General features: G+C 44.5%; 2 protein-coding genes across 4 annotated transcripts in view; one reads left to right on the top strand and one right to left on the bottom strand.

Annotated features, from left to right (window-relative positions):
- angptl2b (angiopoietin-like 2b) overlaps positions 1 to 8,766 on the top strand; it is a 49,809-nt gene extending 41,043 nt beyond the window's left edge. The window contains exons 3-5 of the mRNA XM_052037423.1: positions 2,348 to 2,541; positions 4,596 to 4,866; positions 6,867 to 8,766. Of these exons, the coding sequence (XP_051893383.1) occupies positions 2,348 to 2,541; positions 4,596 to 4,866; positions 6,867 to 7,066 (665 nt within the window). The 3' untranslated portion in view covers positions 7,067 to 8,766. The remainder of the gene's footprint in view (positions 1 to 2,347; positions 2,542 to 4,595; positions 4,867 to 6,866) is intronic.
- LOC127582257 (ras-specific guanine nucleotide-releasing factor RalGPS1-like) overlaps positions 1 to 16,106 on the bottom strand; it is a 636,204-nt gene that overhangs the window by 345,062 nt on the left and 275,036 nt on the right. The gene's annotated exons all lie outside the window — the stretch shown is intronic.

Raw genomic sequence — 16,106 nt, 5'->3', positions numbered from 1 at the left:
ACAGCCTCGGAATAAAGGAACGTCCCTTTAAAACCGACATGAGGAGCCAGAGGATGGTAAATCTGTGGAATTCATTGCCAGAGGACCAAGTCATTGGGTGTATTTAAGGCAGAGATTGATAGGTTCTTGATTGGTGAGGGGGATTGAGGGTTAATGGGAGAAGGCAGGAGAATGGGGTTTAAAAAAGGCCACGATTGAATGGCGGAGCAGACTCAATGGGCTAAATGGCCTAATTCTGCTCCTACATCTTATGGCCTTATGGAAATGCATGCTCCTCCCAGCCACTCACATTAGCCCACACCCCTGGTTTATCTGGTTAGGAATAACCAGCTGACTGTTCTAAGCAATTCAAGCTACCAGCAAGCACTTTCCCATTTCCCACAGCGAGCCTTGCTGCTTGGCCTCATTAGATTTACGAGTGTTGAACCTTGTAGTTTTAACTGGCAATAGAATACTTTTCTTCAAAACAGAAGTTATGCATATGAAAACTCAGCACAGTATTTTTAAATGAAAGCCACTGTTTTGAAACTGTCTACCAGAAACTGGAAGCAATTTCAAGAAGTCTCTGGGGGCTAATGAAAAACTGACCATGTGGCACATCCAGCCACATCATCCAGCATCTGACTGAAGTTATCTGCTGCCAATTTGGTCGCACCAGGATTTGAAACACACTCCTTCCATATAGGACATTATGGCCGACAAATGGTGGTGGGAAAATGGGGTGAGAGAAGCGAGGAGAGAGAGAGAGAAGCGAGGAGAGAGAGAAGAGAGGAGAGAGAGAAGAGAGGAGAGAGGAGAGAGAGAGGGAGGAGAGAGAGAGAGGGAGGAGAGAGAGAGGGAGGAGAGAGAGAGGGAGGAGAGAGAGAGAGGGAGGAGAGAGGGAGAAGGGGAGGAGAGAGGGAGGAGAGAGAGGAGAGAGAGAGGAGAGAGAAGAGAGAAGAGAGAAAGAGAGGAGAGAAGTGAGAAAGAGAGCGAGGAGAGAGAGAGGAGACAGCGAGGAGACAGCGACGAGAGAGAGAGGAGAGAGAGAGGAGAGAAAGAGAGAGAAAAAAAGAGAATGGAAGTTCACAGCAATGAATGAGTATCTCACAAATCCTTGTTCCATCTAAATCTATCCGCGATGCATCAACTGACCCCCATGAAGTATGATGCTTTGCATCGTGGTTGCAAGAGTGTCAGGGTGCAGAGAATCAGAAATGGAGCCCTAAAGCATTTGAATCTGTTCAACAATTTATGAGACACTGAGCAATGCTCCTGCCACTGCACTTGGCCACACAAAGACATTTTCCCTACTGCAAGGTTGTAAGCTGGAGCAAGTGACAGTGAATAAATTGCTTCGATACTGGCATTGCCTTAGTCTGGATTGCAGGCAACCTGGCCATACAACCACACACCATTAGTGCTGCTATATTTGGATCTCTTGACTTGCAGACTCTTTACAAAAAAGAAAGTTGGATTTGTGAGCCTGCTGCCAAGAGAGAGGAGCTCGAGAGTGTGTAACTGGGGGCCAGTTCACAGGCATGATCTCCCTGAATCCCAAGCAAAGCTCCTTCACTGAAACTCAAGTTTATTCAGCAAAACCGACCTCAGAGTGACAATGACGTGTTCCAGCAGCAGAGTAAGGTCTGCATCACCTCACATAACATTCACAAGGATGTTACCAGGACTGGAGGACGTGTTATGAGAGACTGGACAGGCTGGTGCTTATTCCCCTGGAGTGTAGAAGGCTGAGGGGTGACCTTATAAAATCAAAAGGGGTGTAGATAAGGTGGATGGTCACAATCTTTTTCCCAGGGGAGGGGTGCCTAAAACTAGAGGACGTAAATTTAAGGGGAGAGGGGAAACATTTCAAGGGGCAAGATTTTCATGCAGATGGGAGTGGATAAATGGAACAAGCTGCCAGAGGAAGTGATACAGGTGGGTGCAATTACAATGTTTAGAAGACATTTATACAGGTACATGGATAGGAAAGGTTTGAGGCAAATGGGACTCAGCAACTTGGTCAGCATGGACAAGTTGGGCTGAAGGGCCTGTTTCTGTGCTGTATAGTTCTGTGGCTCTATGATCCTAACCGCACCATGTCTCCGAGTGCTCTGGCTATGGGAGAACTATTGGAATATATTCTCAACAGCAGGGTTTGGAATATATTCTCAACAGCAGAGTTTGCAATTTGCGTGCGATCAAATTAGCAAAGAGAAGTGACTATTATAAGAACATAACTTGAAAGGGAAGATGGGAATTAGGTTCCCAAGGCATTGGACGCTGCAAGTATGGACCCCTCTGGCAAGTGCCAAATGCCCATCTATCTCTGTAAAGTCTTAACATGCCTCCAATCCATGTTCTCCAGGGCCGTGGAAGGACTGCATGGAAGCAGCAGAGGCCGGCAGTGAAACCAGCGGGATCTACTTGCTGAAACCCGAGAACACAAACCGCCTCATGCAGGTCTGGTGTGACCAAACCCACGACCCTGGCGGTTGGACCGTCATTCAAAGGCGCCTGGACGGCTCGGTCAACTTCTTCCGCAACTGGGAGACCTACAAGGTTAGCCGGGTCGCATCCCGTCCCCGCTGTGTTTGTTAAAAGATCAAGGAGGATTTGTTCATTTTGAGGGGGAAGGAAGGTATTGGTTTATTAATTGTCACTTATGCCACTTGTACCGAGGTACAGTGAAAAGCTTGTCTTGCATACCGTTCGTACAGATCAATTCATTGGACAGTGCGTTGAGGTAGTACAGGATAAAAACAATAACAGAATACAGAGTAAAGTGTCACAGTTACAGGGAAGTGGTAGAAGGGTGAGACAACGGGAAGAAGGAGGGTGGGAGGATGCTCTCGGGAAGCAGAAATGTGAGAATGGCCCCATTCGAGGCTGTAAAAACCCATGATTATGAAAATTGGTGAGCCTGCTGTTCAACTCTTGCCTGTTGATATCTTGTTTGATCCAACGCATCATCTTCATTCTAAAGAAACACTGGTACCCTAAATAGGCGGGTAGACTGGCCAGTTGGGATTTCATCAATCAAGGCACCTTGCTTCTGCACAGCACCACTGGAAATGTCCAAAATTGTTGCAGTAGCAAATGCAGTTGCTCAATCCTGGCACTGTTAAACAGAAGGATTTACAATCCACAAAGAGAGGCCAAGTCATTGAGACTATTCAGGTTTGGGGTTAAGGTATAAATCAAGGAACTTATAGTAGATGATTTGGAAATAATGGGCTGGATGGTATCCTTCTGCGTTATTATAATTCCGTAAAAGTGTTACAGGGAGCAGGCAGGAGATAGGTGCTGAGGCCAAAGGTCAGGTCAACCATGAATCAACACACACCTGGGGCACTGGAGGGGAGTCTGCCATGGTGGAGGCAAACCTGCACATTCCTTTTCTGACCACAATCTAATGGACAAACCCTCTCATCACGTTTTTCTTTATATTTGCTGGTTAGCAAAGGACTTAAAGGGATGAATCCTTGTTTTAACACAGCAGAGAAACACCACGGCATTTTGCTCACATACCAACAACCACCTCTGCTCACACAAGGTGTTGGAGGTGTTTGCCCCCTGTTCCCGGCCCAAGGACTGCACTGGGAGCACCAAAAGTGACGTGTGATCCCTGAAAGGGCTCTCAGAGTCAACAGTGGCATCATGTGCCATTGTGGCCAGTCTCTGTGCATTGAAACTCACCATATCATCCAATCACCTGCTGAATGAACCTTTTTTTAAATTTCTTCATTATCCTGAGAAAAGACCTGTTCAAATTGTGCAAATTTCTCTTTTTGCCTGTCCCACCCTCTCTACTGGTCTATCATTCTGGGGTGGGTGGTAGTTTGAGTTCCCCTCGCCCTCCCATACCAATGGGACTTGCAGGGACTCAATCCTGGAAGTCCCTCCTAAATGGCACTGTGGAGTACCTTCATCAGAAGGACTGCAATGGTTCAGGTGGCACTCACCACCAACTTCAAAAGCAATGAGGAATGGCAATAAATGTTAACCTTTCTGATGATACTCACACTCCTAAAGTGAAAAAAAATGCTTCTGCACAATTCCTGCTTATTCAAGACAAACTTAATACATCCAACACCACTTTGCCACACCAAACATGACATAGATGTCATTAAACTAAATTTATTCACCCTCAAACGTTTTGGAAAAGGTATTTGTTGACTTCGCTCATTTTAGTCTTTGTGACATATTTATAGAATATACAAAGGGTGCTCCATAAACGATCAGGGAGAGGAAAGGGTTAACATGCAATCTCCCTTACTCAATTCAAGGAACAGAGAGCAGACATAAAAAAAGTGAAATTAACCCCCTCCCCACCCTCGTGGAGATGATTTGGTTGTAAAACATACTCAGTGTGACGTAGGCTTGAAAGAATGAACAATGTTCACTGGAAACATAACTGCAATGACTTAAAGGCAGTTGGGGACAGCTAACTGGCTAAGTGGCTGATTCTTGCAATGGAATTTACAAGGCTTGTCTTCTGTTATTCTTTTGATTTTGTTTTCAGCTTTCCCCTTGGGCAAATTATGTGTAAGCATTGAGCAGCAAGTTGAACTTGTATTATGTAAGTTTCACGTTTTCCAATGTTTTAATCACAGCAAGGGTTTGGCAACATCGATGGCGAATATTGGCTGGGTCTGGAGAACATTTACTGGCTAACAAACCAAGCAAATTACAAGCTGCTCATCACCATGGAGGATTGGCAAGGGCGCAAGGTGTTTGCGGAATATGCCAGCTTCCGACTGGAACCCGAGACTGACAACTACAAGCTTCGGGTGGGCCGCTATCACGGCAATGCTGGAGATTCCTTCACTTGGCACAATGGAAAACAGTTCACTACACTGGACCGAGACCGCGACGCCTACACAGGTAAAGGCAAAGGCATAGCCATGCCCAAAACTGACCGCGGTACTTACAACCACTGCTTGGTAGTGCTCTCCTCTTTGAGTCAGAAGGTTGAGACCCACTCTGGAGACTTGGGCACAATAATCCAGCCCAGCACCCACTGATCCGTGACCTAACCTCACATATACCTTTGAATAACAAAAACTTTAGTCTTAGGCTTAATATTAAAACTGATCTGGTGCCAACTGTCGTAAGCAGGAGAAAGTTCCAAACTTCTGCCATCATTGTGCCTACAGAAGTGTTTCCAAATTTCACTGCTGAAAGGTCTGGCTCTAATTTTTAGACTCTGTCCATAGTCCTAGACATCCAACCAGCGGGAGATCCATCGTGTGAAAAATCTCAACCAATTCAGCCTTGAACTTCCAGAGCACACAAATCTAGTTTGTGGAATCGCTCTTGGTAATTACATCCTTAAGTCCAGATATCATTGTGGTAACCCTATTCAGCACTCTCACCAAGGCAAATGCATCCTTCATAAGGTCTGAGCCCAAAATGCTCATAGTACTCCAGGTCTGATCTAACGCAGGCTTTGTAATACTGCAAAATAAATCCCATCCCATGGTGCTCAGTGCTCAAGATATAAAAGTCAACATTCTCATTTAATCACCATCACTTTCTATACCATCCAGGACATTTTAATGGTGGATGCAAATTGGAACATTGAATCTCAATGGACCAACACTGCTTCCACCTCCTCACCATTATAAAAAAAACCAAAATACTGCCAACTCAGAAATCCAGGTGCCACAGATCTGACCACTTAACACCTTTGTAATCTAATGCTTCTGTCTAGCCTCCTTATGTTTATGCCATTGGCACAAGGTTTCCAATAGAATACGGTACCAAACCCAAAAGACCTGTCCTTGAAAGCATGACTTCATATTTTTTCAGTATAGATACTGAAAGGTAACAACTTTTATAGTGTTTTTTTTAAACAGAACAGAAATATGTTTTTTTACACAATTGAGTACTTCCTGTGAATATTCGTCACACTGAAACACAAGACTCTGAGCAGGCCTGACAGGGATACTGTAAGGGCTACTTCTTCTGATGGGTGAGCAGGGAGTGGTGAAATAGAATTGGGGACAAAATTTCAGTTTAAGAGACGACCTACTTGAAAATGAGGAGGAAGTTTTTTTTCTCTCAGGGGGTTATCAGAATTCTGTACCCAGAGTTCTGTGAATACATTCAATGATTCTGGTAAAACTCTGGTTAGGCCACATTTGGAGTACTGGTCACCCCATTACAGGAAGGATGTGGAGGCTTTGGAGAGGGTGCAGAAGAGGTTCACCAGGATGCTGTCCGGATTAGAGGGCACGTGCTACGAGGAGGGGTTGGACAAACTTGGGTTGTTTTCTCTGGAGCGGCAGAGACTGAGGGGAGACCTGATAGAGGTTTGTAAGATTATGAGAGGCATAGGTAGAGCAGACAGCCGGGATGTCTAATATTAGAGGGCATGCATTTAAGGTGAGAGCAGGTAAGTTCAAAGGAGATGTGTGGGGCATTTGTCTTTTACACAGAGTGTGGTGGATGTGCTGCTAGGGGTGGTAGTGGAGGCAAATATGACAGAGGCGTTAAGAGGCTCTTAAACATAGAACACTACAGCACAGGTACATGAATGTGTGGAGAATGGAGGGATATGGACATCGTGTAGGCATAAGGAATTAGTTTAGTTAGGCGTTTGATTACTAGTTTAATTAGTTCGGCACAACATCGTGGCCTGTTCCTGTGCTGCACCATTCTACGTTCTGTTACTCCACTTTCAAGGCTGACTCAGGCAGAGTGAAGGGTATGAAGAACAGGCAGGAAAGTGGAGTGGAGCGGAGCCTAAGATAGGAATGAACGGCAACGAAGGCTTCAGGGGTTGCGTGACCAAGTCCTGCTCCTATTTTGTACATTATTTGTGTGTTTCGACGTATATGTGACTAATAAAGATATCTTAATGCATAACTTTGTCTTTGCAGGGAACTGTGCACACTACCAGAAGGGTGGCTGGTGGTACAATGCCTGCGCCCATTCAAACCTCAATGGTGTATGGTACCGTGGAGGACATTATCGCAGCAAGTACCAGGATGGCGTGTACTGGGCAGAGTTCAGGGGAGGTGCCTACTCCCTCAAGTCAGTAATCATGATGATTCGACCCAACCCCAATACTTTCCACTGAAACAAACCAGGGTCCCTGAGCATTGAAAAGCAGAACTGAATAGTGCCCTGTATATGAAATCAGCCTTACAACAATTTATATATCAAGCTGTGCTTATTCTTCAAGACAAAAAGAATACTGTCTATGTATTTATTTCCTACAACATAAGAAGTTATGTCATGTAAGCAAACTTTTTTTTTCCTTGCGTAACAGCAATTGCTGGTAAAAATGCTGAATTCAGATATGTGCTTAAAAATCTTCTTTAAAAAATGGTACTTTTAAAAAAAAAACTCATTTGTGTTTGGGAGGTTACTTTTGCTAACACCAGAACTAAGTACTTCTTCAGGGCAGCAGTTGGCAAATTTGCAGTTGGCATGTGAGGAATACAAGAGGTGCCAACACTGCTGAAGAGCAGGAGGACGCCTGTGACAATGCGAAAACCATTCCACAGGAATGAAAGCTCACATTGACTGAAGCCGTCCTCTGCCAAAGCAAATTGCAAGTCCTTGATCTTGCAGAATTTCAGGGTCTAACTCGTTCTGTAAATTCTGACGCAGGAATGGAGCTCTGATGGTTCTATGGGTACATGAAGTCCTGTAGGCATTAACTCTAAGAATTTCCACAGTTAATGTGTCTCCTTAGACTGTAATACGAGAGTGTACTCTTAAATTTGGTAGGGAGATATCTGTTGGCAACTAAAATGCGCTCAAATCCGCCAAGACCAATTTATCCCCAACTCTGCTCAATAATGAGTCGATCTTTGCTTCTAACAGCCGCTCTCAGGCATAAACCTCCAGTGTTATACATGAAGAAGCTAAAGTTGAGAAATGAACCACACATGCTCATCTTTAGAACTCCCAGTACAGACTTTTCTACATCAGAGACATATATTGGGAAATTCAATGTGTATTATCATTTTAACAGGTAAATAATTCCCAATATGGAAGATTTGCCTCAGGAACACTACAGGATACTAATAATATTCTTTTAACAACAAACCGTCTCTCACTCCACTACAAGCCAATGACGTCACAGTATTCACAAAGAGAAAAAGGTTAGCATTGTAAGAAATGCACGTTGGCCCTGAAATTCCACATGGAACATCAGCAAACAAACGGGCAATGAGTCACATGTCCCTGTGTCACATTAACAGTAAACTTACTGAAATTAATCCCTTTATTTTAAATCATGCAGTCTGTCCCTCTAAGATAATGGGAAAGGGGTATTTCAGGCAAACACATAGTTCATCACGAAGTAATATTCTACCCCAAAATATCCAACCTTTTCTTTCATTTTCAGAAATATTGTTGATATTGCAGCTTAGAAACTCATTGAGGAGAAGGGGAATGTTTTTGTGTGATCGTGAATGTTTGTATACTAATTCCACGTTTTCCAACTTATGTCCATTTACGTTGATGAATCTTATATAGTTAATAAAAGTTACAAACCCATAGGGGTGTTTCAGTTGGAACAGAGCAGGGAAAAGCAGTGCACACCATTGTTATTTATACAGTTACTTACAGTACATGATAACATGTCTAATGTGTTCTGTTGTGTACATCTCCTCTGTGTGTTACTAACTGTAACAGGTGTAAAATACAGTTTGCGAATCCAACTTTGAGCCTTCATTGTCAAGTTTGGAAAAGCAAGTGTCATTTGTAACAGTGTTTTGACAGTTCCGATATAACCATTAACAGCTGCAATAAACCTACTTAAACCACCATTGCTAGTATTACTTGCACTGACCACCTCTTGCAGAACACCAGTACTATTGCCCAATTGGGTGTACCTAGGTTAACATCAAATGTGCAGCCTCTTGGTCTGAGTTTTATTCATGCACTGGATGTAGGCATCACTGGTCTGGCTGGCATTTATCACCCATCCCTAAGTGCCTTTAAACTGAATTGCCAGCTGGACTACTTCAGTGCACAATTAAGAGTCAGCCACATTGTTAAATCAGGAGTCGTTCTTAAGGATATCAGTGAACCCAATCAGTTTTGACAACAATCCATTTGTTTCATGGCTGCCATTACGCATAGTGGTGTTTTAGTCCATATTTAAATTCTTCAGCTCCCATAATGGGATTTGAACTCATGTCTCTGGATTTATAGGGTATTCCATATCTAGTAACCAGCTCTATACAACTACTAAGCCAAGTTATTGATCAGAAGTTGTATTGGCAGAGACACCAGACACTGCAGATGCTGGAATCTGGAGCAAGAACAAACTGCCGGAGGAACTCAGAGGGTCTGGCAGCAACTGTGGAGGGAGATGGACAGTTGACGTTTCGGGTCGAGACCCATCATCTGGACTGTATTGGCATATGGTTGCAGAGGGAAACAACCACAGCGGATGTGGAATGGTTTCTGCATGGGAGAAACTTGAGTTTGATTGCACACACTACAGTACAGAACTTCTCAGTCCAATGTGTCAAGAAAGGCCATAAAATCTTGGTATGTATTCCTTGGGAGTTTAGAAGAATGAGGGGTGACCTTCAAACATACAAGATCCCTAGGGGGCTTGACAAGGTAGATGTTGAGATGTTTCCACTAATGGGAGAGTCACGAACAAGGGGACATAGCTGCAAAATAAGGGGTTGGTCACTTAAAACTAAAGTATCTCGAAATTTCTTCTCTCAGGGTGGTGAATCTCTGGAATTCTTTGCCCCCAAGGGTGCAGAGAATATATTTAAGGTTGAGATGGATAAATATTCGAAAGATCAAGGAATTGAGGGTTATAGGGAACTGAGACCCCATTGTTGAGGCCAGTGTAGATCAGCCATGATCATAGTGAATGGTGGGGCAGGTTTGAGAGGCCTGGTGACCTACTCCTGCTCCTATTTTCAGGTGTTCTTGTGAGCAATTCTACATGTAATCTGTAGCTTCACTGAGGTTCTCTTCCTGCAGACTCTGAGAAGTGTAGGGGAATAGATAGGCCTTAGAGAGCACGTATACAGATCCCTAAAAGCCACTGCCCTGAGGCTTCTAGGTAAGGTGGTTAAGAAAGCACACTTTCTTTTACTAACCTCGGGTGCAGTGAGTCTACGTTAGAACTGGGAAGGCCATAGATAGAGGACTGTAAACAGCTTGACCTAGACCCTGAGGGACTGTCCAAGAAGCACTCTACTGCAATCATCAACAAGTTACAAGAATGGTGTGATACCCTGTGAGGAGATTAATGAAGGCAATGCCCCTGGAGAACCTTAACTAGACTGAGGTTTTCAAGTGGTGTATAGAAGTGAAGGGTCTGGACAGGGGATGACTTCTTTTCTTTGCGGTGACATCAATATCTAGGGGGCATAGATAGAGGATAACCAGTAGAAAGATTAGAAGGCAGTTGGAGATTTTTTTGTTCCACTTGTGGAAAATTCTGGAACACACAACCTGAGTGGTGGTGGAAGGCGAAACCCCCCACACTTTCAAACACAGATGAGTGGTGGAATTTGGGCAATGTTGATGGGAATGTGGGGAGAATAGGCTACAAGGAAAGTTACTGGTGGGATGAGGTTTCTCCAAGAACCGGCATCAGGGCAACGGATGGAACAGCCTCCTGTCATAAGGAAATACAAAAATATGAAATTGCTTGAAAGGCATTTGGTGTTTCATAATCACAAGACCATGGACCAGGAAGGAGGGACTGGCAGGGTGAAAGGGCTGGTGTGGGGATGGGATTGGGCAGAGGCATTTATTTTCTGGTCAGCGAGGCCAAAATGAGCTAAATAGACTTGTTCTTTCGCCATAAGCTTTTAACGCATCAATGTTGCATTGTAGATGTTTAGAACATTGGGTGTGAGCTCCAATCCAAGAGTCACGGAGAGATACAGCACAGAAAAGGCCCGTCAGCTCACTGAGTCCACGTCAACCATCAGGCACCTATTTACACTAATCCTACCCTGACCCACTTCATCTTCCCCACATTCCCATCAACTGTCCACTCCATCCCCCCCTTTGAGATTCTATCTACACATCACGGGCAATTTACAGCGGCCAGTTAATCTACCAAACTGCACATCTTCGGGCTGTGGGAGGAAATCGGAGCACCCAGAGGAAACCCACACAGTCACAGGGAGAATGTGCAAACTCCACACAGACAACCCCAGAGGTCAGGATTGAACCTGGGTTTCGGGAGGTGTGAGACAGCAACTTGACTAGCTGTGCCACCTTCATCTAAACACTTAACTGACTACAGGCTAGGTCAAAAGGAAGCGCTGGTGACTTCTCTACAAGAGCAGGCATGATGATTAAATAATGGATTTACCCTTGACAGGGTGCACGTGTAGTCAGGCTTTGGGACATCAACATCAATAGAACATAGATACTGACAGCAAAATGGTAGAATGAGTTCAGCTCAAAATGTCCGTGTGCTCAGGTATCAAGGCAATATCAAAAGCAGCAAGTGCAATGAACTAGGTCTTGTGTTAACCAAGTTTGCTATGCCGCTGAGTACGTACGTAATACATCAACATTGGTGAAGCCGGAATGCCTCAAAAATCCTTCAAATCGATGCATTACTGTTTGTAGTTAAGCTTGTACATCAGTCTTTTATAGATGTGGAATTCAAAAATACGGTAACACAACACACAATGCCTGATGGAATTTCAACTCTCGTCTGCAAATACCAATTGACCGTAGATCCATTACAATGAAACTCTAATAGACTCAAGACATTGTTGGTGCCCCACTGGCCGACTCTGCGGACTATTGGGTGTTATTCCTATTAATACCCCAACACCTTTCTGATTCATTTATTTTTAGATAGTACACAGTATGATAAACTTGCTGCATTCTGTGGAAAATTTAAAGGGAGCATGGGAAATGGGGCCCAGGGAGTTTAAAGGGAGTGGGAAATGGGGACTGGTGAGCCAGATGCTAAATCACTGGGATTTTGGAAACATAAGGGTCGCAGATTATCATTTGAGGATTGATGTACTTTTGTTAACCAAAGATAGTGAGGGACATGGGGATGAGTGCGTATATGGAGTTAGCTGATAGATTTGCCATGAGCATACTGGATGTGGCAGCAACTTGAGGAGCATGGTAGTGTAGCGGTTAGCGTAACGCTATTACAGCACTAGCAACCCGGGTTCAATTCCCACCGCTGTCTGTAAGGAGTCTGTACGTTCTCCCTGTGTCTGCGTGGGTTTCCTCTGGGTGCTCCGGTTTCCTCCCACATTCCAAAGACGTACGGGTTAGGAAGTTGTGGGCATGCTATGTTGACGCCGGAAGCGTGGTGACACTTGCAGGCTGCCCCCAGAACACTCTACGCAAAAGATGCATTTCACTGTGTGTTTTGATGTACATGTGACTAATAAAGATCTCTCTCTCTCTTACATCTTTCCTCAGACAAAACGCTGGAAACACTCAGTAGATCAGGCTGTATCTGTGGAAGAGAAACAGAGTCAATGTTTCGGATTGGAGGCCCTTTGTGCAAACCTCGGATGAAGGTTCATGGACCTGAAACATTGACTCTGCTTCTCTGTCCACAGATGCTGCCTGACCTGCTGAGCGTTTCCAGCATTTTCTGCTTTTATTTCAGATTTCCAGCATCTGCAGTGTTTTTGATTTTCACACATTGCTTAAGTTTGTTGAATATTTCAATGACAACATTTATGTACTATATTTAATGTTACAAAAACTGCTGAGGAGCATTATTGACCACGTCCACGCCAACCTTTTTGCCCACCTACACTAATCCCAGTTGCCCGCATTAGGTCCATATCCTTCTCAGCCTTACCAATTCACATGTCTGTCTAAATGTCCCTTAAACATAGTAATGGTATCTGGTTCCACAACCTCCTCCGGGAGCACCTTCCAGATCTCAAACAATGTGTAAACATCCGTCTCACATATCCCCTTTAAAATTCCTTCATCTCACTTTACACCTATGCCCTCTAGTTTTTAATACCCCTATCGTGGGAAAAAGATTCAACTCTCTACTCCATCCGTACCTCTTATAATTTTACACACCTCTGTCAGGTCACCCCTCAGCCTCCTTCACTCCAGGGAAGGCAAGCCCAGCCTGTCCAATCTCTCCCCTTAACTAAAGTTCCCCAATCCGAGCAAAATCCTGGTGAATCTCCTCTGCACTCTCTCCACTGCAACCACATCCTTCCTATAGTGTGCTGGATCAGTGTTTTTTTAAAGTTGCAATATAACATCCCAACTTTTATATTCCACCCCCCCGACCTATGAAGGCAAGTATGCGACATCCCCTTCTTTATCTTCCTATCTGCCTGTATTGCCACTTTCAGGGAACTATGGACTTGAACCCCTAGGTCCCTCTGCTCATCAACATTCCTTAGCCCCCTACCGCTAACTGTATAAATCCCGCCGCTAGTCGACTTCCCAAAATGCATCACCTTGTACTTGGGGGGGATTAAATTCCTTCCCAACAGAGCATTTGCTAGCAAATGCTCACACAGCACCATAGCAACACTCACCTACAGCCCATAATATTTTCACAGCCCAGGACCTCAGAAGAAGAGAGGGCTGTCAAAGTGCAGAACAAATGCAACTCTTCCTCCAGATTAATGACTAAATACTTGGACTGGTATTCAGACATGTGGAATACGTATGTGGAGATGGTGTTCATATTCCACCCTGGGAATTTAAATACAAATAATAAAATGGAATTTGGAGTTTAAAAGCTAATATCAGTAATGGTAGCCATGAAACTTAGACTGTTAAAAGCATATCTGGTTTTCTAATGTCCCTAAAGGAAAGGAAATCTGCCATCCTCACTTAGTCTGGGACTCCACACCACATTAATGTTGTCGCTGCTCATTTACCCTCTTAAATGGTCCAGGAAGCTACTAAGCAGCAGCAAAGGGATTACCTTGCCTGTGACCCCACCCTCTGAACGAGTAAAAAAAATTAAGAGGTATAATGGTAAAAGCTGACAGAATCAATACAACTGCAAATCCAGTTAGTTGCCCAGAACGTGCTGCAGGGAAGTGGTGGAGGCAGAGACAATAACAACGTTTAAGAGGCATTTAGACACGCACATGAACTGGCAGGGACTTGGGTTGTTTTCTCTGGAGCGGCGGAGGCTGAGGGGAGACCTGACGGAAGTTCATAAAATTATGAGAGGCAGAGATAGGGTAGACAGCCAGAATACTTGAAGACATGCATTTAAGACGAGAGGGCGAAAGTTTAAGGGAGATATTCGGGGCAAGTTTTTTTTACAGAGAGTGGTGGATGTCTGGGACGGGCTGCCAGGGGTGGTGGTGGAAGCAGATACAATAGTGGCATTTAAGAGGCTATTTAGAGAGACACATGAATGTGTCATCTCATTATAGGAAGGATGTGGAAGCCTTAGAGAGGGTGCAGAGGAGATTTACCAGGATGCTGCCTGATTTGGAGAGCATGTCTTATGAAGATAGGTTGAGTGAGCTAGGGCTTTTCTCTTTGGAGAGGAGGATGATGAGAGGTGACTTGATAGAGGAGTACAAGACGATAAGAGGCATAGATCGAGTGGACAGTCAGAGACTTTCTCCCAGGGCAAAAATGGCTAACACGAGGGGGCATAATTTTAAGCTGATTGGAGGAAGGTATAAGGGGGATGTCAGAAGTAAGTTTTTTTTTTAAACAGAGAGTGGTGGGTGCGTGGAACACGCTGCCAGCAGAGGTTGTGGGGGCAGATACATTAGAGCCATTTAAGAGACTCTTGGATAGCCACATGAATGATAGAGAACTGGGGGGGCTATGTGGGAGGGAAGGGTTAGATAGATCTTAGAGCAGGATAAAATGTCAGCACAACATCGTGGGCCGAAGGGCCTGTACTGTGCCGTAATGTTCTATGTTCTTCAAGACATACATTTAAGGTGAGGGGATGAAAGTTTAAGGGAGATATTCGGGGCACATTTTCTTTCCCCACACGGAAAGTGGTGGGTGGCTGGGACGGGCTGCCAGTGGTGGTGGTGGTGAAAGCAGGTATGATAGTGGTATTTAAGAGGCTTTTTAGCTAGACACATGAATATGCAGGGAATGGAGGGATGTGGATCATGTGCAGGCAGAAGAGATTTAGTTTAATTTGGCATCGTGTTTGGAGCCGATATCATGGACTGAAGGGCCTGTTCCTGTACTGTACTGTTCTGTGTTCTATGAATGGAGGGAGAGAGACCATGTGCAGGCAGATGGGATTAGTTTGGATTGGCATCATGCTCGGCACACACATTGTGGGCCAAAAGAGCCTGTTCCTGTGCTGTTCTATGGTAAATCATTGTGAATGATTTTGACTTTCCTGCCCAAATGTTAAGGCAGGGCTAGCTTGGATGGGACATTCCAAACAGAAGTGATCTGCACTCCAGAAACCCTTGAAAGTATACTACATTTATAAAACAGAAGCTCCTCAACAACAAGGGAGAAAAACAAACACTCAAGATACACAGGGAAGTTGTTACATTACCACTGACCCAAAACACAATGAGCATTCAGCAGCTTGCCAAGGTCTTTTGTCCTGCTCCAAGTGGGCTCCAAGTTACTGCTGGCACCAAATGCAATAGTTTCCAGGATCCTCCGGTCTCCTAGCAATCACCAGGGTTACACTTATCTCCAGCCTCAGAGGCATGTCAAGGTGCCCATCGTAACATGTGAGACATTAAGATGCACCCAGTCACCAACAGGCAGTTTCTGTGGCACTTCTGACACAAAATGCAACAATCACTAGACCTCATAGACATGGTAAGTTGAGCCATAGAGTAATGCATCATGGAAACAAGCCCTTCAGCCCAACGCATCCATGCCAACCATGGTGGCCGGAAAGCTAGCCCCATTTGCCCATGTTTAGCCCATAGCCCTCTAAATCCTTCTTATCCATGTACTTATCCAAATGACTTTTAAATGCTGTTATTGTACCTGCCTCAACCACTTCATCTGGCAGCTCGTTCCATGTACACACCACCCTGTGTGTGAAGAAGTTGCCCCTCAGGTCCTTTATAAATCTTTCATTTCTCACCTTAAATCTATGTCCTCTAATTTTTAGTTCCCCTGGGAAAAAGAGTATGCGCATTCACCATGTCTGTACCTCCCATGGTTTTATACACCTCCATAAGTTCACCCCT

The sequence above is a fragment of the Pristis pectinata genome, chromosome 23 (assembly GCF_009764475.1).
Source record: "Pristis pectinata isolate sPriPec2 chromosome 23, sPriPec2.1.pri, whole genome shotgun sequence".
Taxonomy (NCBI): Eukaryota; Metazoa; Chordata; class Chondrichthyes; order Rhinopristiformes; family Pristidae; genus Pristis; species Pristis pectinata.
The sequence above is the reverse complement of the archived record's forward strand: the minus strand, read 5'-3'. Positions and strand labels throughout refer to the sequence as shown.